The following is a 21,833-nucleotide window of genomic DNA, read 5'->3' as shown; positions in this document are numbered from 1 at the left end:
TCAAATGGCTATTATCTAAAACAGCTCAACAGTTGGAGCCACACTGAAGAGCCTGTTCCAGATGTAACATGCAGGTAAAATGTATTCGACAATATTGATTTCATTGCCTTCACTATCAATGACTGGAATACTTTTCACAGCACAAGGGGTATCAAATGCATCACCCCAGCCTCAGTTCTCCCAACATCTGAAGAGGTCCAGTGGCGAGTGGCTTAAATTGGCATCCTCTGTAACAGAAGTACATCACCTAGTGTTATGGACCTTCAGATACTTCAACACACATCAAGCATGCATTACAGCAAATTACACCCGACTTGCAAGATATAGTGTGGAAGTGTGGGAAGTGGCTCTACTCACTGCAGCCCATTTTAAAAATGCCAGCAATTCCTGACTTATGGAGATTTATGCATCTACCAGTAACAAAATTCATGGTGAGAGAATTTTTGGTCATTCATTAATTCACCACCAAGTGATTACATCATGGTTACACAACCGTGCAGTATGCTGTCAATGACAGTCAGCAGCAAGATTCCATATTTATCAATTCAATCCCTTTCCCACCAACACTACATTATCATATGTACAAATCAAGCCCTTCTCAGTCTTTGTTTATAGGAATCAAACAATGGAAAATCCAAGATGGAATGTAACAATACCATAGAAGGAATGTTGCTACTCACCATATACCGGAGATGCTGAGTCGCAATTGGCACAGTAAAAAGGTTCACACACTTACAGCTTTCGGCCATTAAGCCTTAGTCAGCAGTCCACACACACACACACACACACACACACACACACACACACACACACACGCAAACGCAACTTGCACACACGTCTGCAGGCTCAGAGAGCTGAAACTACACTGCGACCAGTAGCACTAGTGCATGGTGGGAGTGGCGACTGGACGGGGGTAAGGAGGAGGCTGGGACGGGGAGGGGGAGAGGTAGTTTGGTGGGAGTGGTGGACAGTGAAGTGTTGCAGTTTAGACAGAGGGCAGGAGAGAAGGTGCGGAGGGGGTAAGTAGCGGAAAGGAGAGGAATAAAAATAAAAATAAATTAAAAGACTGGGTGTGGTGGTGAAATGATGGCTGTGTAGTGCTGGAATGGGAACAGGGGGGGGGGGGGGTGAGGACAGTGACTAACAAAGGTTGAGGCCAGGAGGGTTATGGGAACGTAGGATGTATTGTATGGAAAGTTCCCACCTGCACAATTCAGAAAAGCTGATGTTGGTGGGAAGGATCCACATGGCACAGGCTGTGAAGCAGTTATTGAGATGAGGGGTATCATGTTTGGCAGCGTGTTCAGCAACAGGGTGGTCAACTTGTTTTTTGGGCACAGTTTGTTGGTGGCCGTTCATGCAGACGGACAGCTTGTTGATTGTCATGCCTACATAGAATGCAACACAGTGGTTGCAGCTTAGTGCGTAAATCACATGACTGGTTTCACAGGTAGCCCTGCCTTTGATTGGATAGGTGATGTTTGTGACTGGACTGGAGTAGGTGGTGGTAGGAGCTGTATGGGACAGGTCTTGCATCTAGGTCTGTTACAGGAGTATGAGCCATGCGGTAAGGGATTGGGAGCAGGGGTTGTGTAAGAATGGACGAGTATATTGTGTAGGTTCAGTGGACGGCGGAATACCACAGTATGAGTGGTGGGAAGGATAGTGGGTAGGACATTTCTCATTTCAGGGCATGACGAGAAGTAATCGAAACCCTGACGGAGAATGTAATTCAGTTGCTCCAGTCCCGGATGGTACTGAGTTACGAGGGGAATGCTCCTCTGTGGCTGGACTGTGGAACTTTGGGAGGTGGTGGGAGACTGGAAGGGTAAGGCACGGGAGATTTGTTTTTGTACAAGGATGGGAGGATAATTACAGTCAGTGAAGGCTTTAGTGAGACCCTCGGTATATTTAGAGAAGGACTGTTCATCACTGCAGATGCGACGACCACGAGTGGCTAGGTTTTGTGTTGCGTTTGCGTGTGTGTGTGTGTGTGTGTGTGTGCGCGTGTGTGTATGCGTGTCTACTGTTGACAAAGGCTTAATGGCCGAAAGCTATGAGTGTGTGGATCTTTTTATTGTGCCTATCACAACTCAGCATCTCCGCTATTTGTTTATAGGAATGTATTTTCCATAATAGCTCACTTAACAACTGCAAAGATGTACTCACTTGTAAACTGAAAATAACTTCTACTATACAAACACAAGTTTGGTGAAATTATTTTGTCTACATATATACGAGAGCTAGACAGGAAATACTGGGGAGGTATAGTCTGTCTCTAAACTGTAAAGCAAGCAGTGCTTGTGGTGGAGGAAGCTGCCTTTCCCAGGAGAATGCTACAGCTGCTATACAGAATGACTAAGAATCACTGTAGCGGTGTAGAACACTGTGGAGAGATTTACAACATAGATTTCCATACGTTTTTCTTGCATTAGTGTTCTTAGTAATCCACACCAATGTTCCACATAGTATTAACATACTTTCTGGAAAATAAACACTCCCGAGCATGTCTGCATATTACATTACCAGTGATTCATAAAGGTTGCTGTGAAAGGGTCAGATTTACTTTCTGAAATATCCTGTAGTTGCTTGTTTGTGGTGTAGTGGGGTAGAGAGAATGAGGAATCACTCATTTGCTCTTCAGTTTAGAGACATATGAAGGAGAGAGGTGTGTGACCACAATCCGGCAACCTACTTTCCCTCACACTTGTAACCTCCTTCCTCCTCCTCTCCACCCGGTTGCAGCCCCAGAATACAGTTTATCCTTTAATATGGTTCTCTTGCACTTAGATGCGGTACACACATTTAATATTTGTTCTTAATCCATTTCATTTGACAATAAACATCAATTTTATACCACTTAAAAACTAGTTAAAATGATCTGTGATTTTTCCATCCACTGCAAAGCAGAAACTATTAGTCCTAGAGAAAAAAATTAATAGGACCTTTTTTATAGAAAATTTAATGCAGTTTTAATTTTGTACATTTTCCTGGTAGCTCTGGATTTAAAGAAAGGGGGGGGGGGGGTCAGCCTTTAAAGACCCTCCATGCACATGCTCACACCTCACGATTCAGGATTTTTAGTATGTTGTTCATGAAACACACACACACACACACACACACACACACACACACACACACACACACACACACACACACCTCCCTCCCTCTACCACTGTACAAAAATCTGCAATTTCACAAAATTTTCTTGCTGTTGACCTTTTTTGGTCTTGCTTTACTGTGTGGTAGTAAACATGCTTTCATTATTACTAAGTGAAACCCCACTGTAGAATTGGATTTGATTGTAGTTATGATGTGACATTGTTTTGAGGAGATACTGGGTAGTTGAAAACATATGCATCATTGTGACTCCAGTTAGGCAATATAGAAGCTATCAATTACACAGACTGGAACAAGAATGTCAATAATACATTGCTCCCAAGGTCCATATGAATTCCAAAACAGCGATAAGTAAACTGCACGAAAGATCCAACATTTTTAGGAGATCCTGGTCAGGACCTAGCAAAATGGCGCAAAGTATTTCACCAAGTCACCAGATACAACAGATGGGATGATATGATGTGTTTGGAAAATGTGTACTTTTACTTGGATGGCACAACCTAGCAGTGGTTCGAGAACAGTGAAGAGGAGCTTTATAGCTGGGACAAATTCCAGGTTGAACTGAAGATAATATTTGGTGGCAACCAGTAACATGTCTGCTTAGTAGCAGAACAGTCGATGAGGAGGTACCAATGTAGTGGGGAAACAACACAGTCTTACTGGACACAGAATGTTTTGGCCTTATGTTGTATTGTGAATCTGAATATGACAAAAGCTGACAAAATCCCATATCTAGTTAAAGGAATTATGGAAAACATACACCAAGCTCTTCATGTAAAGGATGTTACAGCAACTGAGAAATTCATCAAGTGGTGCCACTGCAATGAGGAAAAGTAACAGTAAAGAGTCATATGAAAGAAGTTCGACAACCTCCTGAATGTTATCCCTATGGTAGATGTGAAATAGTAAGAGAAGAGATACAGGCAGAAGTTTATGTCAGCCAGAACTGTCACACTGAGTAAGCAAGAGATAGCAGCCAGGAATGTTGACCCCATGCATCAGGTGGTAAGAGAGATGCATCGTTCTTTAGCACCAATCTCTGCGACTAGTCAAATGTGTCAGATGGAATGGACTCGACCAACTTAACTCACACAACCTTCAAACAACCGCTCATCATCCAACCGATGCAAGTGCAACCAACTCCTGAACCAAATATGACGTCCCGCAGAACAACTGACATTTGGAAGATGGCGGAAAAAAACACTGGTATGGTTTCACTGTGGAGACTCTGAACATAGTGTACTCCACTGCAGAGAAAGAAGACGAGTGTTCAGCAACTATTACACTATCAGATGTCAACCATCGTGACAATTATATTCACATCAGTCAACTGCAGATGATTGTAGTCAACCTGTGGGACTAATTCCAACACCGTACACTGGACTACTGTCACTCCCTAACATGCCGTAGTTGTTCCCCATCTCATATGAAGGTATCATCTGCTCATGTAGACACCAGTTTCAGGAAAAGCAAGCAGGGCAGCTATCTGTTGAGGTGAGGTCACCACAGGTGCAAATCCTCCATGGTCAACAGTTACCAAGATGTCAGGAGATCTTAATGGCATCATCATCAACGACCAACCTGTCCAAGCATTAGTTGACTCATGGGCGTCTCTTTCTGGAGTTTTGAACACTTATCATTGCCAGGTAAATGATACTGTGATCCGTGATATGAAAGCTATTGTGCTGAAAGATGCAAATGGTAAATGTTCAGCCAACAGGAACATGTATTGCAAGAATAATTATCAGTGACAAAAACATTCCTTCAAATTTGTCATTTTAACAGAATGTAGTTGTAATGTTATTTTGACATTGGACTTCTTGCAGGCGTCACAATCAGTCATAGATTGTGGAAGATTGAAGCTCCAGATTTACAAAGCTCTTCTCACAAGCACACACAACGAAGATAGCTGAGGCAGTTGTTTTCTGTCATTAAAAATGTTGTTACCCACTGTCATCAGCAAGACAACTCCCACTCTCAGTCTAGATACTCATTTAAACCTTCAAACTTTTGTTGATTTAAAGAAGCTACTCAGGATCAAAAGAGAATTCTACATGCCAGTGATGATCACAAGCATTGCAGGTGGTCAAGGAGGACTTTTGACTGCTAACTGCCAGAAGCAGCTGCAAATCATCCCTAAAGATATTTGTAGAGGGACAGCAAAATCAGTCCAGGAAGGGCAGCTTAATGTCATTTACTAAGACTTGTGCTTCACTATCACTACATACAATGCAATAGAGGAAGCTACTGTCAAACACCTGATAGGCTCTGGCCTGACTGGCCAACAACATGGACAAGTAGTAGCCATTCTGCACCAATTTTCAAGTACTTTCAGGTCTGTAGTGGAATAAAGACAGACCAAATGGACCATGGCAAAACAAAATATATCAACACTGTGTATCATAAGTATAGGGTGTTGCCAACTGAATGAGAGAGAATTTGGGAGGAACTGATGAAGATGCTGCAAGATGACTCATTCAACCTTCAGAGAGTGCTTGACCTTCTACTGTGGTCCTTGTGAAAATAAGGATGACTCTTGGTATTTCTGTATTGACTACCAACAACTGAATGAAATCGCGAAAAATTATGTCTGCTCATTGCTGAGACCCTAGACTGCTTGAAAGGATCAAAGTATTTCTCAACTATCGTCATGCAGCTAGGCTGCTGACAAATGGAGGCTGACGAAGCTGACCAGGAGAAGACTACCTTAATAACTCCTGGTGGCCTCTGTGAGTTCAAAGTTACGTCGTTTGAAGTAATATATAATGCACCATTCACCTTCAAATGTACGATGGACAACCTTCTTTGACACCTTAAATAGACAACACATCTCTGCATTGTTGATAACACTGGCCTTTTTTAAGAGACATTTGAAGAACATCTATGCCACTTGAAAACCATGTTGCAATGTTTTCAGACTACAGGCCTCCACCTGAATCTGAAGAAGAGCTTCCTCATCACCCAAAAAATAAAAATATTGGGGCACGTAGGTAATGTCACTAGAGTCTGTCCTGGTCCAAAGAAAATGAGAGCATTCACAGATTTTCCGATTCCATGTTACATTGTAAATAGTCTTCATGGGTTTGCCTCTGGATCTGCCGGCAAACCCGTGAAGACTATTTACAACACATCCACTGGGAAAACTTGAAGAGTCACCTCCTTGTTACATTACTGATGAGAAAGGTTTTCTTGGAATTTGTCCGTACTACCAGAGATTACTACCAGCAATTCATAAAGGAGTTCTGTACCAATGCCTGTTTCTTGCAAGAACTACTGCGTGCTGAAAATGTCAAGACAGAACTTCACAATGACACTTGAGGTTGTGGGATTTTGCAGTTGCAGTATGTATTCAAGAAGTTGCTGAAAAGGGGTAGCTTATGCTTCCAAAGTACTCTACAAGTCCAAGATGAACTACTGTACAACCGAGACAGACTGCCTTCTAGTTGTTTGGGCCATCAACAATTTCTGACCATATTTATTTGGCAAACTGTTCACCATTCTTTATGCTGGCTGACTATACTGAAGGATCTGTGAGATCAACTGGGAAGATGGGCACACAAGCTTAAATATACAATGTCACAATTGCCTACAAAAGCAAACCTGAAGACAAGGACACCAACTGCCTTTTGAGGAATCCTTAGGTTGAACACAGCAGAATGGATGAAATCTCAGTCACTGCAGTGAATGCCATTGCTGCTGAACAACAGGAAAATCCAGCTATCCAGGAAACTGTAGCAGCACTGAAGAAGTAGGAACTGACCAAAGGAGAATCCCAGTTAATGAACTGAACATTTCTGAAGAAGAGAGATGATCTGACAGGGCAGAAATGGTTGCTTGTCATCCCAGCTCATCTACAGCCAACCATCTTTCAATTTTTCCCACAGCTCTCCAACATCTGGTCACCTGGGTTTCGTGAAGGTGAGGTGTAACATGTCGTTCTTAGAATGAGATGTTCCATGTCCTTGATACCCAGTGGCCAAAGAAAGGTGTTCATTGGTTAAGGTATTTGATAAATATGAAGCACCCATTTTCAGAAGGTTGTATTTTGATGGTTTGTGCAGATTGGAACTGTAGCAACACTGTGCTATCGGTAATGTGGGCTGTAGACTGGCACTTCTACCAGCTGGGTGGAGTCATTTGCTCCTTGGGACCATGAGGGAAAGGCATGGAGTGCATGTGACCTCTATGATGCCAAAGAAATCATCACAACATTGGATTTATTTATTTATTTATTTCCTGAGTCTTGTGCGAGATGGACGGACACACAACATCTTGCTAGAATGCAATACATGTATAATTGACTCATTAAGAGAAGCTAGAGTTATACATTATAGGAAATACATTGAGTTCAACTTCTGTGAGTGTGTTATTCCATGGGAATAACACACTCAGAAGTAAGAAAAGTATCTTTCAGCATCTTCGTTGCAACAGATTGAAGTCCATGGGGTAGGAGCTGTGTCACTGTTCAAGGGTGCTGAATAGCAGGACTCATGCAGCATTGGCATTGTATGGTGACCATGAGAAAAAAAGTAAGAGAAACAGGACATATAGCAAGATACCTAAGTTACTAATCAACTACTGGACTGTTTCAACAACGTGTTCCCACACCCCTATTAGGAAAATAAAGACCAAGGAGACATTCCAAAGACACAAGACAGAATCAGACGCAGGTATCACTGGTCAGGTCTCTACCTACATGTTAGAAACTATACGAGCCACTGTCAGGAGTGCCAGTGATGCAAGAACTTACTGCAGTTACCTTCAGGGCATATGGTATCAATTCTCCCTGCAGCAGCACCATTGCACCAAACTGATGGTTCCTGAAGTCAGCAAAGGAGAATCAACAGATAATAGACTGCATTGACAACCTCACCTGCTACACTGTCACCAAAGCTGTTCTGACTGTCAAAGCTCCAGAAATTGCAGGGTTCCTTGCAGAAGGCATCATTTTGAACCATGGAATACCCCATGTGATGATTTCTGATCATGGTCAAGTTTTTCAGTCAAACTAGTATTAGAGGTAATTTCATGTTGCCACATCACCCACAGGATGACTACCATTCACAGACAAATAGCCTCACAGAATGCTTTAGTAAGACCTGGGTAGATATGTTTTAGATGTATAACAGCAAGATGAGGTTACAATACTGCGTGTCATGATATTCACTTACAACGTAACAAAGTAAGACAATATAGGCTTGTCACCATTCTCTCTGCTCCACAGTCAATGGATAATCTTCTTGTTTCAACTGGATAATACTCAGGATGATTACATGACACATCTCATCACCAGAACTGAAGAAGCAAGACATCCGGCTCTCTTATAGTCCCTGGACACCCAGAAGAAGGGCCAAGAGTGCCATAACGCCAAGCAGTGGCCATTGAGATACAGCTAAGGAGACTCGGTAGGGATTTTTACACCTGTGTGGAAAGTGGCTCTGTCGGAAATGTTAATAAAGCATTACTTTGAGCCATATTGAAGCCTTCATCACTTTTCGGTCATCATGTACTAAGTTGAGGATAACGACCCTTCATCAAGAAGACAAAAGCACAGAGGAGTATGAAGCTATAGTACAGTCCTGAAGTGCATATTGACAAATGTGGCTTCTCATTCAAGGAAATTGAAGACCTGCTCAATGACCAAGAAGCTTCACTGACGGGACCTAACTTTCAAGGGTATCGTAGAAAGAGGATGTGATAATATTACCAAAAGATGAGACTGCTCCAGACTGTTGCACAGAGGAGCATTGACAAAATTTGGACATAGCATGCTACAGTCAGCTCCAATGAAAACATGTGAAAAAATGAAAAAAGACGGAACAATTTCGTGAGCTGTGTTGCATCCAATGTGGCATAGCAGCTATCATCACTGGCTGGCATGCTGCAAGTTGCCAGTTCTAACTCAATCGACAGCAAATATTTGTTATTTAGTATTTATCATTTAGAAAATTTCTATAAATTTCTTATGTTTGTAATGTTTGCATATTCTGGAATATTCAATGTTTGTGTAAACAGCAGCACTCTCCGTACAGTAGTTCAGTATTCTGTCTCTATGTAGGGGTTCCTAATACGCATGATTTCATTGCTAAGTATTGTGCATCATTGAGGACACTGCTTTTGGATTTGACTTGATTGTGCTTATGGTGTGACACTATATAAGGTCATTGTCCTTTACATTTTACCCATTTAGAAACTTATAGGAAACATCCTACAATTTATCTTAAGCAAGATCCCTAAAACCACTGAACACCTTGAAGTGTCTCAGCTGTAAGTCTCATAAAGCAGACAGATCATACTGCTTAATTTTTTTAGAAGTATTGTTTGATCCCAGCTGGACTAAAGGGGTGCAGTGTAAATGAAATGATTATATTGCATTGATGGTAAGGAGTCCCCACCAAGGGAAGTCTGACTACTGAGTCACAAGTCTTTTCAATTGACACCACATTGGGTGACTTTGACATGACACCAATTCCCCTTGAGGAGAAAATCTCTGACATAGGTGGGAATCAAACCTGGGTCCACTACATGGCAGTCAGATGCACTAAGCACTCAGCTAAGGGGGCAGACTACATACTGTAAGGTGCAGCGAGATCCACTTGTCTCAAGATCATGGTCACTGCCCACTGTGAAATTAGATTGGCTGCCACTGCCTGCTAGACCTATACCCAAGCTCTGTAGTGAGGCTACGAAACTACTATTTGCCAAATGGCGGAAGGTCCTCATAGTGCATCAGACATATAAATTCCTCGCTGTTCCAGAACATTAACAGCATATCAATTCTTTGTTCACTCTGCTGCGGCATCAATTTTTGTAAAATGTCCACAAGAAACAAGGGCATTGTTCACTCTGCTGCACCATCAATTTTTATAAAATGTCCATCAGAAACAAGGGCATTAGCATATAGTGACATTTCTCATGGGAAAATTACCAGTCCCAACACAAAATTGGTTCCAACTGCCACTGTGGTTATTGAAGAGGCCCAGAAGTATTTTAGATCTATTGAGGTTACTGAAGAGTAGGTTCTGTGGGATATATTTTTAACTCTACATTTTATTAAATTTCAGATAGGTGCCACAACTATAAGGTTATTTTCACAGGTCGGAATGAGGGGGGGGGGGGGCTGCTGTGCAGTTTACCCATAAAATGTGCTTAAAATTATCTTACCAAATGAATTTTTCAGTATCTAATGCATAGTTACACATTATCTTATGGGCATTGTAGCAGAAGAGACTTTCTTGTGGTTAGAAATTCCTCACCTTCTCTAAGTACCTACATTGCTTTTAGTGTACATAATCTATACTCACTAGATAAACATGTAATGAATGTCCTTCTGCTGCAACAAAGATTGAAGGTAAGAAGTGTCTTTCTACTGGGTGCCAGGGCACATGAGAATTCAGCAAGATAAATTAGCAGATGTTTTAGTGAAGAAAATTTGTATGAAATTTCTGTGTCTCAATATGCTGTTCTCCTATAGTCTATCATCCCATAGCTAAGTTAGTCATGCATCAGTGTGAAGTAGTCCACCCAAAAGTGATAGACAATAAGTCAGCTAATTGGTCACAGCATGCCTCCTCCCTGCCCCTCAGCTAAGATGCTGCCTTCTTCACTCAATTACAAGTGTAGCAGAATATGATGCTGCATGAACTCTTGCTCTGGTGAGCATACCCTCCAGTGTTTTGTTTTTGTGGCTTGCCGATGCTATATGCCATGTTTAACAGGTTGTTCTTTATATTCAGACTAGAGGCTTATTTACCAGCTTTTTAACAGTTGAAGAGAGAAATGTTTTATGACTTTTTTGGTTTTGTGGAATGTCTGTACTTCTTTTTGAAACATTAGGCATGAGATTTTAACAGACATTGGCTAGCACTTGCAGGCTTTTTTTTTTATAAGTAGTTGCCAGTCGCATTACTTTTGCCTCCATTTTATTATTTTGTGCAGATTTTTGGTAGGTATTTAAGCAATGTCTGTATTTACAAGTTTTACTGCTTGAGTAATAATATGAATGTGTTGATGAATGTGCATGAAAATGATAGAACATAAATGTGATTTTAAGAGAGTTTGAGCTTTACAATCCTGAAGTGGTACAAATTTTAACCACATTTCTCTTAAATAATTTTTGCAGTGCCACTGACAACTTCGATGTGAAGTACCTTAAATTGACAAACACATACAAACTTACATCAAGAGTATTGGTTTCTCATTTCAAGTCATGATTGTTTATAGTCCCAGATTGTGAAAGCTATTTACTTTTTGTATTTCATAGCTTGAATGTATCATAATTGCGCCACGAGAAATGCTAAAGTATCCTCAAACTTCAATGATAGTCTGTTTTCTTACAATCATTTGTTGACATTTTCAAATGTTTTGCTAGCTGACCCTCCAGCAGGAACACCAGTTCAATTTTTTATTCCTCTAAAGAGGTTGAAAATTTTGTCTTTTGACAATTCAAGTAGAAAATCATTATTGCATGTTAGAACCAAAGGAGCGAAGAGAAAATCTTCTACTCCACTGTGCTGCCTAATTATTCCAAATTCAGAAAGCCTGTAACTATGTGGCAAATATAACACTGATACAGTTTGAGAGATTGTCATGGAGATGTAATAAAGCCTGTGAATCTTCTACAGGGTGAGGCAGTGAAACGGCACGATTTCGATAGTGGTTGTCGGGCGCGGAGGGGGGTTGCGAGAGTGGGGGAAGTGACCTTGGGCGTCTAGAGTGGTGGAAGTTTCAGTAGCCATGGAGCGTTGGTCGAGTGCGCAACGTGCATGTGCCGTAAAGGCATATTACAAAAACGCGGATAGTGTGGTTGGTGCTCAACGCGCCTTTCGTCGTGAATTCAACCTGCCGCCACGGGCTCCCGTGCCATCAAGGAAAGCCATTCTCCTTTGGGTTAAAACCTTTGAAGCTACTGCTAGCACAACAAAGAAAAGAGGCGGCAGCACAAAAACAATCCGGACACCCGAGAACATTAATCGTGTGCGCGAAGCGTTGGGAAAATCCGCGAGACGGCACAGCGCAGAACTTGGTCTCAGCAATCGATCAGTAAGACGGATTTTGAAGAGTGACCTTCACTATCATCCATACAAAATTCAGGTAGTGCAAGCCCGTAAACCTAATGACTACAATAACCGTATACGCTTTTGCCAGTCAATGCTTAACGTTATTGAACGAAATGAAGAAAGAGTGCATAACTTATGGATGAGTGATGAAGCCCACTTTCATCTTAGTGGGTACGTAAATAAGCAAAACTTCAGATATTGGTCCTCAGATAACCCGCACGAACTTCATGAAAAACCTCTCCATTCTGAAAAAGTAACAGTCTGGTGCGCAATGTCATCTCGTGGAATCGTGGGGCCCTATTTTTTTGAAGATGAAGATGGCAACACAGTGACGGTAAACTCTGGACGTTATGCTGACATGTTGACCATTTTTGGTCTGCCTGGAATTGATCGACATGATCCAGATGCTGAAACACTCTTCCAGCAAGATGGTGCAACAAGCCATACTGCTAATGTCTCAATGGAATTGCTCAGACTTGCATTTCCACGACGTCTAATCAGCAGGAATGGCGATTTCCCCTGGCCTGCCCGTTCACCAGATCTGACGGCACCAGACTTTTTTCTTTGGGGCTACCTCAAGTGCAAAGTCTTCCAGGAAAATCCACCAAGAACAAAAGAAGACCTGAAGGAGCGAATTCGACAGGAAATTAACAATATTCCAGTACAGATGCTACGAAACGTCATGGGACAATTTCATCTCAGGCTTAGACAATGTGTGCAAAACCAAGGACGACACCTCACTGACACCATATTTAAAAAATGATTGTTTTTAAGTTAAATCTTTAATTTCCACTCTTGTACTTGAGATCCATGTTCAACTATTATGATTTTACTTGTAAATAAATCTTTGGTGGTTTTACAAAATCGTGCCGTTTCACTGCCTCACCCTGTATGTTGACCATTGTATGATGGGCTCAGAGTAAAAGTGGATCACATCCAAAAAATTGAAAATCTTGGTTATGTGGTAGTTAGTTTCAGAATATCAAGAGTTCTTCAGAGAAATTGTGAACCAAGTCTGTACCTCAATATTCAGTGTGCTGGTTGCAGTAGTTACTTAATGCTTTAAGACAATAGCACCTTCTGACGTAGCTGTTGTGAGCCACAATAAATTTCATAGCACATTACATAAAGTCTGGAGGTAAAATGCACCTGCAATAAAATGTATGTGGCCACATTTGCTTGGCAGAAGGGTTTACCTTTCCTTAAACAAATGACGTCTATAGCATATTAAAAAGAAATATGTATGTATACAATTTTATCATTCATATTTCTTCAGTCGATCCCAAACCAAAACATTAAGATGGCTCTCACCATGTTAAAGCTAGTCAATGATAGACATGCAGGTGGAGATAATTGACCACATATTTATTATATTGAGCCATTTATAAAATTATTAATTAAAATTTATTAAAAGACACTTGCATTTTCCACCATGGCTATTACACAGTCTCGTCAGTTATATCACAAAATTAGCTGATTTTGGCAACTTGCCATTTATATGCGCTACTCCTATCATTGCATCTGTACACCATCACCCTGTGAGTGTATAGAAATATGTAACTGTCATTTACACATATTGTTAATGTAACAAAATTGTTACATCCCATCCCAGATTTTCCATTGTTTGATTTTTAACTGTCATTTAAATGTTTAGCCATCATTGTAGTAGACTGGAATGTAGACTGTTCTCACTCAACCCATGTACAATGATTGTTCAATATTTAAATGACAGTTACACAATTGTACACATTCACACAAGGTGATGGTGTAAAGTTACAGTGATGGGAGTAGCACTTAAAAATAACATGTCGCCGAAATCACGTAATTGTGTGATACGAGGGTGTGCTGAAAAGTAATGCCTCAAAGTATTTTGTGTGATAACCCTTAAGGCTTTTTAAACTGTAGTGTGCAACATGACAGTGTGTAATGTAACTATATCAGTGCATCAGAAACAGCATGCTGTAATTGAGTTTCAAATTCAAAGAGTTTTTCCACAATGGAGTATCCTCTCCTTCAGCATGACAATATCAGACCACACACTAGCACTGGGACATTTGCAGACTCAGACGCCTTGGGTTCACTGGCATTGATCATCTCCATACAGTCCTGACTTGACACTATCCAATTTCCATCTGCTTACGAAACTTGAAGAACTCCTACAAGGACTTCACTTTGATACTGGTGAAACAATGCAAACAGAGGTGAGATTGTGCATCCACCAACAAACATTCACAGCGATGGTATCAACAAACTTGGTCTCTCGTTGAGAGAAATGTGTTTATCGTCAGGGTGACTATATTGAGAAATAAGTGTGTACATGAAAGGCACCAAAATTTGAAGTTAATATAATGAAGGGAAAATTTTGTAAGTACAGAGTCATTAGACCAGGGAATTACAAACAAAAAACAAACTATTGAGGGCTATGAAGTAGATTAGATAAAAATTCAACAAGAGGAATAGCACAAAGTGGCTGGCAACATTTTATGAATATACTGATTTAGTGAGTGGAGGTGAAATGCTGTTTATGTGGTGAAGAAGAAAAAGAAGAAGAAGAATAATAAAAAACAATGTTAAGTAAACTTGCTTGTAGGCTTGCAATATGGATAAGTAATTAGAAGAAAAAATAATTTAATAGCACACATTAAAATGTGGAAAGAAACAGAGGTGTAAGTTTAATTATATTTGAAGTCCACGGTGAAAATTTTGCAGTGTATTAGTGAGTCATGTTCACCAAATTGAAAATAAACTGTAAACAAAACTTTTATGTTAGTGAACATGTCTGTATACATTGTATACTAGATTAGTTCATTTTGTTCTAATTTTATATCAGTTTTACTCAAAAGAGTATAATATCAACTTTGTTCACTTTTTAATTGTAATTTCTGCATCAGGTACTAATATTGATTCTCATACCAAATGTTACGACAATTAGTGGAATGAGATGCTGTTCAGGGTGCGAAATGAAATAGCATTCAGCTCTGTATATCTTAACAGAGACACTTACTGTTGACTTGTGGAGGCTGGTTTGGAGACATGTGAATGCAACTGCAGAATACACCCTTGTACACTTTTAACCTGTAGTGTGCAGACTGTGCAGAAAAATTTCTTGTAGTTGCTGCTTTATTCTGTGGGCAATTGAGTGTCCATTCATTCTATTCTTTTACATTGTATGATTTTTAGGATAGTGTTCTTGCAGCTACACATAATTGATAAAATAACTTATCATATAGTATTTTTATTTTGTGTACAAAAACTCTACCAATAATGCTGTATTATCAATCTTACCAAAATAATCCCTTGAAATCTGGTACTTGATGTAAAATACGTGAGGTTTAGTTACTGTTACAGATATCATTCCCCTGTCAGAATTTGAAGCTTCCAGGCAGTCTATCCGTTTATCAATTTATAAACTGTTTTGTTGATTTATTCTTGGCATTCTATTTCAATTTTTCTGTTGACAGGAAGTAAGGAGCTTCTTTTGGAACAACGTGTGCCAGCAAGTTACTTGGCCTTGGAAGATGTTGTCACACATCTGGCAGCTGAGAGACGACAGACTGGTGTGGACCCTGTCCTCAATGCCGAGCAGTACCGTGCTGTTGTAACAGCAGAAATGCAGTACCGATACCAGAGAACTTTCCGTGATGCAGCTGAACTACACCAAGCAACACTGTTCCTACATGATAATGGTAATCCTTTTATTCTGCTTGCATTTCATTTCAATTGCCAGATTAGCTGCGCAACTTAGCATTTATGTTTGCTTGATTGCAGAAATGATGTACTGGTTGTTGTGCAGGCAAGCTATCAGGGATGGTGTCTCATTATGTGTGGAGTGAAAAGACAATAATGCTCAGTGTTTAGTAACAGCATTCCTCATTTAAAAATACACAAAATAGTGTATAAAGACAAGTACAAAAGTCCTTACTGTGAGTAATAAGATGGCCAACTATGGATACTTCATCAGTTGTGTGTGTTTCAGAACGGAATTAAACATTTCTGCAGCTACATATTTGCTTGAATATTTGGATGACATAACATTATAATCTAGTGGAGGATATATTTTCATATCCAATGGCATGCCTGCACAGTGCAATCTCAAATGTACCTTAATTTGTCTGTTAAGCAGATATGTAAAGGTAGACTCCTGTAATCTGCAGCAGTAAATAAAGACTTTTGCCATTACAGTATGTACTGACTATCAAAAATTAAAGCAACTTAAATCGCTGGGTACTTGTTTCTGGGAAACTTTGAAGTCCACAACAAAAAGTAAATAAAGTAGAAGAAATGGCAGCTGAAGTTGTAAACTATCACAGGATGCATTCATTGACTCTTGATAATAACATTATCAAGTTGGAAGAGTGTTCCACATATCATGGGTCATAGTAGCACAGTTAGCTAGAGAAATTATTTTAAAATCTGTCACATGCAGTATAACAGTGCTAACAGAGTCAAACTCCCTTTCCCATACAGCAGGGTGAGACAGTGAATTCAGCAGATTCCATTGCTGAATGGAGTGATGTCATCGAGTCCAGCAGTAGTGGCAGTGAGAATACAGTGATTTAGTGCACATGGCGACAATCTGCTTGAGGTGGCTGGCTGAAGAGAACTAACTTGTGTATGCTTTGTGACCAGTTATATTGCCATCTTATTAATTCCCCAGATTGCCGACTTGTGTGGCCTGTGTTCTATGACATAGTTACCACCACTTGTGATGGGTCACTAATCCTACAATGTCTGTGGTTTCTACCATTGATGTGTCTTTGTCCACTGATACAAAGATACAGCGTGATTCTGTGATGATCGAGGAAGATAAAGTATCAATTTGAGATAAGGGACCCCTCCCCTAATCTTTCTTCCACTTTATTATTTTTACAGCAGATGACTTTATTTGTTGCTTGTCATATACACATGTTTCAGTTTTTTGGAGAATAGAGCCAAAAGTTCACTCAAAAATTCAAAAGATTAGTTAGTTTTATTCATTTTTGTAATAATGTAAGAACACCTTTTGGAATTATTTTGCTTGCCCTGCTATGTAATTGATGCCATTTACCATCAGATTTTTTTTACCTTAATGTTCACAGAGTGCCTTAAATATTCTTTTTTACCATTTTCTCTGGTGCTGTACAGAAATACTTTTAGAGGTCTTTCTGTTCTAAGTTTATTGTTATTCTAATGGAAAATCCAGAAAGGAATAATGACAGTATTATGAAAAGGATAGATTGTTACTCGCCATATAGTGGAGATGCTGAGTCGCAGATAGGCACAACAAGAAGACTGTCAAACAAGTAAGACTTACTTCAGCAGCCAGAGACTGTGGTCATGTGTGTGTGAGTTGTGGTTGTTGAAGAAGGCTTATTGGCCAAAATCTTAAATGCATAACAGTCTTGTCTGCGACTCAGTGTCCCCTCTGTGTGAAAATTTGTCTTCCCATATTTTGTTCCGCAGCACCTTGCGGTTCCACAGAAGCTACAAAGGGGTACTATGAAAAAACTTAGGATCAAATGTAAAATTAAATTATTTGAGTGAAATATGTTTAGGCAACAAAGGTACTTTCTCTAAGCACTTGGAAACTAATCTTGTGTGCATTTTTAAGAACACTGGCGTATGGTTGTATTCAGCAGGTTTATTGTAAAAGACATTGTGTAACAAGATTGGTAAATATTCCAAGTTTAAATTCTAAATTTGATGGAGTTTATTTGTCTTTTCAGGTGTTCTCCTCCACTATGATGATGCTACGTTAAAAGATTTATATTTTCTGGACCCACAGTGGTTATGTGATATGCTAGCACATGTCGTGACTATTCGTGAAATTAACCCATTTGCTCGTACTGGTAAGTGGAAAAAATCATTTAATACCTCCAGCTGTCTTTGTTACACTGTCAACATTCCTGCAGAAATTTTGTTCAATTATGTAGTTTACACTATTTAACAAACAGTAGCATACATTTAAAGAAATTCTTTACAGTGAATTGATAGCTTTTTCCATCATGTTATGTTGTTTTTGAAGTGCCTAGTTTTGAAAATTTGTGTGTGGAAACAGTGAAGTACATATGTGAGGGATGATAGGTGACAGAATATATTCTCAGTAGGAAACTTTTATAACCCATTATATATCTGTAAACATAATCTCAAGTACCAGCAATTATAAGTTCCTTTTTCTGGAACTAAAATGAAGAAAATAAATCAAAAGATTGTATAAGCTAGACTGGATGTGTATTTAGTATGGGTTGGTGATCAAGAGAAGCCCGTCAGATAACAGATAACAAAGAAATCTGGATTGAGGATGTTTAGTTTGGTTCTGAAAGCTAGTGACTTGAAGAGCTTACTTGTGTGCTTTTGTATGTGCCATCTGTGTTTACCTTGACTTAGAACTCAGGATGAATTTGCTGCTTTATTCATGAATGAACCAATTTCCTCTCTTTGTCTAGATGAGAAAACCCTTGGTTCAAAAGCTAATGTTCTCATAATGTTTTGTCCTGTGCCATGTTTTGGCATGAAGTTTACTCGTTACATAAAACATATTTAAAACTTTAAACAACTTGGAATCTCAACAATGTAAGGAAAACATAGATTGCTGCTTACCATAAAGATGATGTGAAGTTGTAGTCAGGTACAATTAAAAGACACTTGCACATTAGCTTTTGGTCGCAGCCTTCATCAGAAAAAGAAAAACACACACACACACACACACACACACAAAAGCAGGCAGCACACATCCTGCACTAATGATCGCCATATCCAGCAGCTTGGCCGAGAACTCTTTCTGGTTCAAGCTGTTGGAGATGGTGCTCATGTGTGCATAAGGTGTGCTTGCTTGTGTGAATGTGTGAATGTGTGTGTGTGTGTGTGTGTGTGTGTGTGTGTGTGTGGTTTCTTTCTCTCTTTCTGATGAAGGATGTGTCCAAAAGCTTTTCAATTGTGTCTGTCTGCAACTACACACGTCATTGATGTGTAATTGATTCCAGTGAATTCTATGAATTTTTAAAACAATAGTTTTATGTCTTTCAGACGATGGCCTTACCCTGAGGAATAATAAGGTTCAAAGTCCAAGTAGCCATTCCCTTTCACACAATGTAATCAAAAGTATCTGGACACCTGGCTGAAAATTACTTAACAAGTTTGTGGCACCCTCCATCAGTAATGCTGGAATTCAATGTGGTGTTGGCCCACCCTTAGCCTTGATGACAGCTTCCAGTCTCACAGGCATATGTTCAGTCAGGTGCTGGAAGTTTTCTTGAGGAATGGCAGCCCATTCTTTATGGAGTGCTGCACTTAGGAGAGGTATCGATGTCGGTCAGTGAGGCCTGGCACGAAATCAGCATTCCAAAACATCCCAAAGGTGTTCTGTAGGACTCAGGTAAGAACTCTGTGCAGGTCAGTCCATTACAGGGATGTTATATTGTTGTGTAACCACTCTGCCACAGGCCGTGCATTATAAACAGGTACTTGATTGTGTTGAAAGATGTAATCGCTGTCCCCGAATTGCTCTTCGACATTGGGAAGCAAAAACGTAGGCCTCTGCTGTGATACTGCGATGCAAAACTACAAGGGGTGCAAGCTCTCTCCATGAAAAACACGACCACACCATGACACCATGCCTCCAAATTTTACTGTTGGCTCTACACACGCTGGCAGATGATGTTCACCAGGCATTTGCCATGTCCACACCCTGCCATTGGATCACCACATTGTGACTGTGATTTGTCACTCCACACAATGTTTTTCCACTGTTCAATCGTCCAAAGTTTACGCTCCTTACACAAAGCGAAGCCATGCCTTATGAGCAGGTGCTCGACAATGAAATCCAACTCATAGTACTTGCAGTGGATCGTGATGCAGTTTGGAATTCCTGCGTGATGGTCTGGATAGACGCCTGCCTATTACACATTACGACCCTCTTCAACTGTCAGCAGTCTCTGTCAGTCAAGAGACGAGGTCAGCCTGTGCGCTTTTGTGCTGCACGTATCCCTTCACATTTCCGCTTTGCTATCACATTGGAAACAGTGGACCTAGGGATGTTTAGGAGTGTGGAAATCTCGCATACAGTCGTATGACACAAGTGATACCCAATCACCTGACCGCCTTCGAAGTCCGTGAGTTCTGCAGAGCACCCCATTCTGCTCTCTCATGATGTCTAATGACCACTGATGTCACTGATATGCAGCGCGTGGCAGTGAGTGGCAGCACAATGCACCTAACATGAAAAACATATGTTTTTGGGGGTGTCCGGATACTTTTGATCACATAGTCAATTACCATCATCTCCCTTGTCCATCTGAGGTACACTACCATCTCTAAGTACGTTGATGTCAATGGGACATCTAACCGTAATGGTAGAATGAAAAAAATCTAAAATTTTTGTGGACTATCTAACACAAAAAATGAAATAGGAAGTCTTATTATGTTTACTTGAATCTTTACAGAAACATCTTTAAGATATTCACGTCAAATCAGTGTAGTCTCAAGGCTGTGTAATGTAGCATTAAGGGCCAGATTCTTTGAGAAATATGATTTTGAAGTATGAGTGATATTTGTTGTCTACAGAAGAGGTTATTAATGAAAGCTATGTCCGTAAGTGAGGTAGGGTATTTTTTTAATTTAATATGATTGGTTGTAATATAAACAATGGAAGGAATAAAGGTAACAGTTGAGGTGTTGAGCAGTAAACAGGCAGAACTGAAATCATTACAAGGCTTTCTGAGAGCTTAGAGGCTAATAGACACAAAATACTAAATGTGTTTCTGTTTTTATTAAACTGCTAGCTCTGAAGAAGCTAAATGACAGTCTCATTCCTGTTTACATGCCTGTCAACCACTCCATGCCTCAGTTAATGGTGGTTGGGTACCTTTGCTCATTCCTCTGTCTCTTTACAGTTTGGTATTTTAATAATTATGCCCATTAACATTGTTGTGATTTTAGACAATGATGAGCAAAAATTTGTAGAATGTGCAGCACTTCAGTTTCTGATTTAAACATGTGTTATCACGTGAATGTTATGTCTGAATTTAAATTTCCAGGCGTGATGAAATTAGATGATCTGAAACATGTCTTTAAGTCATCAAACATTGGACCTGTGGACACCCGTGGCTACATTGTGAATTTGCTGAACAAGTTTGAAGTAGCACTAACATGGGACAACAGAACACTACTCATCCCATCATTGCTTCCCTCAGAAGAAAGTTTAAAAAGCAGTCATGTTCAGATAGTCAGGGTAAAGGTGCTGCAAATCATCTTCTTCTCTTTCTCTCTTTATTGTAAAATGCATGTTCTTTTTTATGCGCATTGCATTAGTATATCTGAAATCATGCATGCATTGTATAGTTCTGAAATTCTCAATTTTCTGTTGTGTGAAGATGTAACAATGTTGTTTTCTTTTTCTTTATCTTGCTTAACAAGCATGCTACTCTTGTATTGTTTCATGTTATCATATCTTGCACCTTTGTAATTATCTGAAATTATTTTATTTAACAATTACTCTTATTTTATATTGTTTGTTTGTGGTGTTTAGCTATACTAGGGAACAGCAAAACTGGCTGCAGAATGGGGCATGTGAGTTCTCTCATCCTTTGCCTTCTCTTCATTCATAACTGCCAATAAGCAGCTTTTGGCTTATCTGGCTTGGTCTCTGACTCTTAACTGCACACTGTTGTTACAGTT

At 39.9% G+C, this 21,833-nt stretch overlaps 1 protein-coding gene across 1 annotated transcript in view; it reads left to right on the top strand.

Annotated features, from left to right (window-relative positions):
- LOC124550888 (leucine-rich repeat serine/threonine-protein kinase 1) overlaps positions 1-21,833 on the top strand; it is a 146,708-nt gene that overhangs the window by 51,395 nt on the left and 73,480 nt on the right. The window contains exons 23-25 of the mRNA XM_047125694.1: positions 15,641-15,865; positions 17,885-18,007; positions 21,194-21,387. Coding sequence (XP_046981650.1) covers positions 15,641-15,865; positions 17,885-18,007; positions 21,194-21,387 — 542 coding nt within the window. The remainder of the gene's footprint in view (positions 1-15,640; positions 15,866-17,884; positions 18,008-21,193; positions 21,388-21,833) is intronic.

This window comes from Schistocerca americana, chromosome 1, assembly GCF_021461395.2.
Source record: "Schistocerca americana isolate TAMUIC-IGC-003095 chromosome 1, iqSchAmer2.1, whole genome shotgun sequence".
Classification (NCBI taxonomy): domain Eukaryota; kingdom Metazoa; phylum Arthropoda; class Insecta; order Orthoptera; family Acrididae; genus Schistocerca; species Schistocerca americana.
The sequence above is the reverse complement of the archived record's forward strand: the minus strand, read 5'-3'. Positions and strand labels throughout refer to the sequence as shown.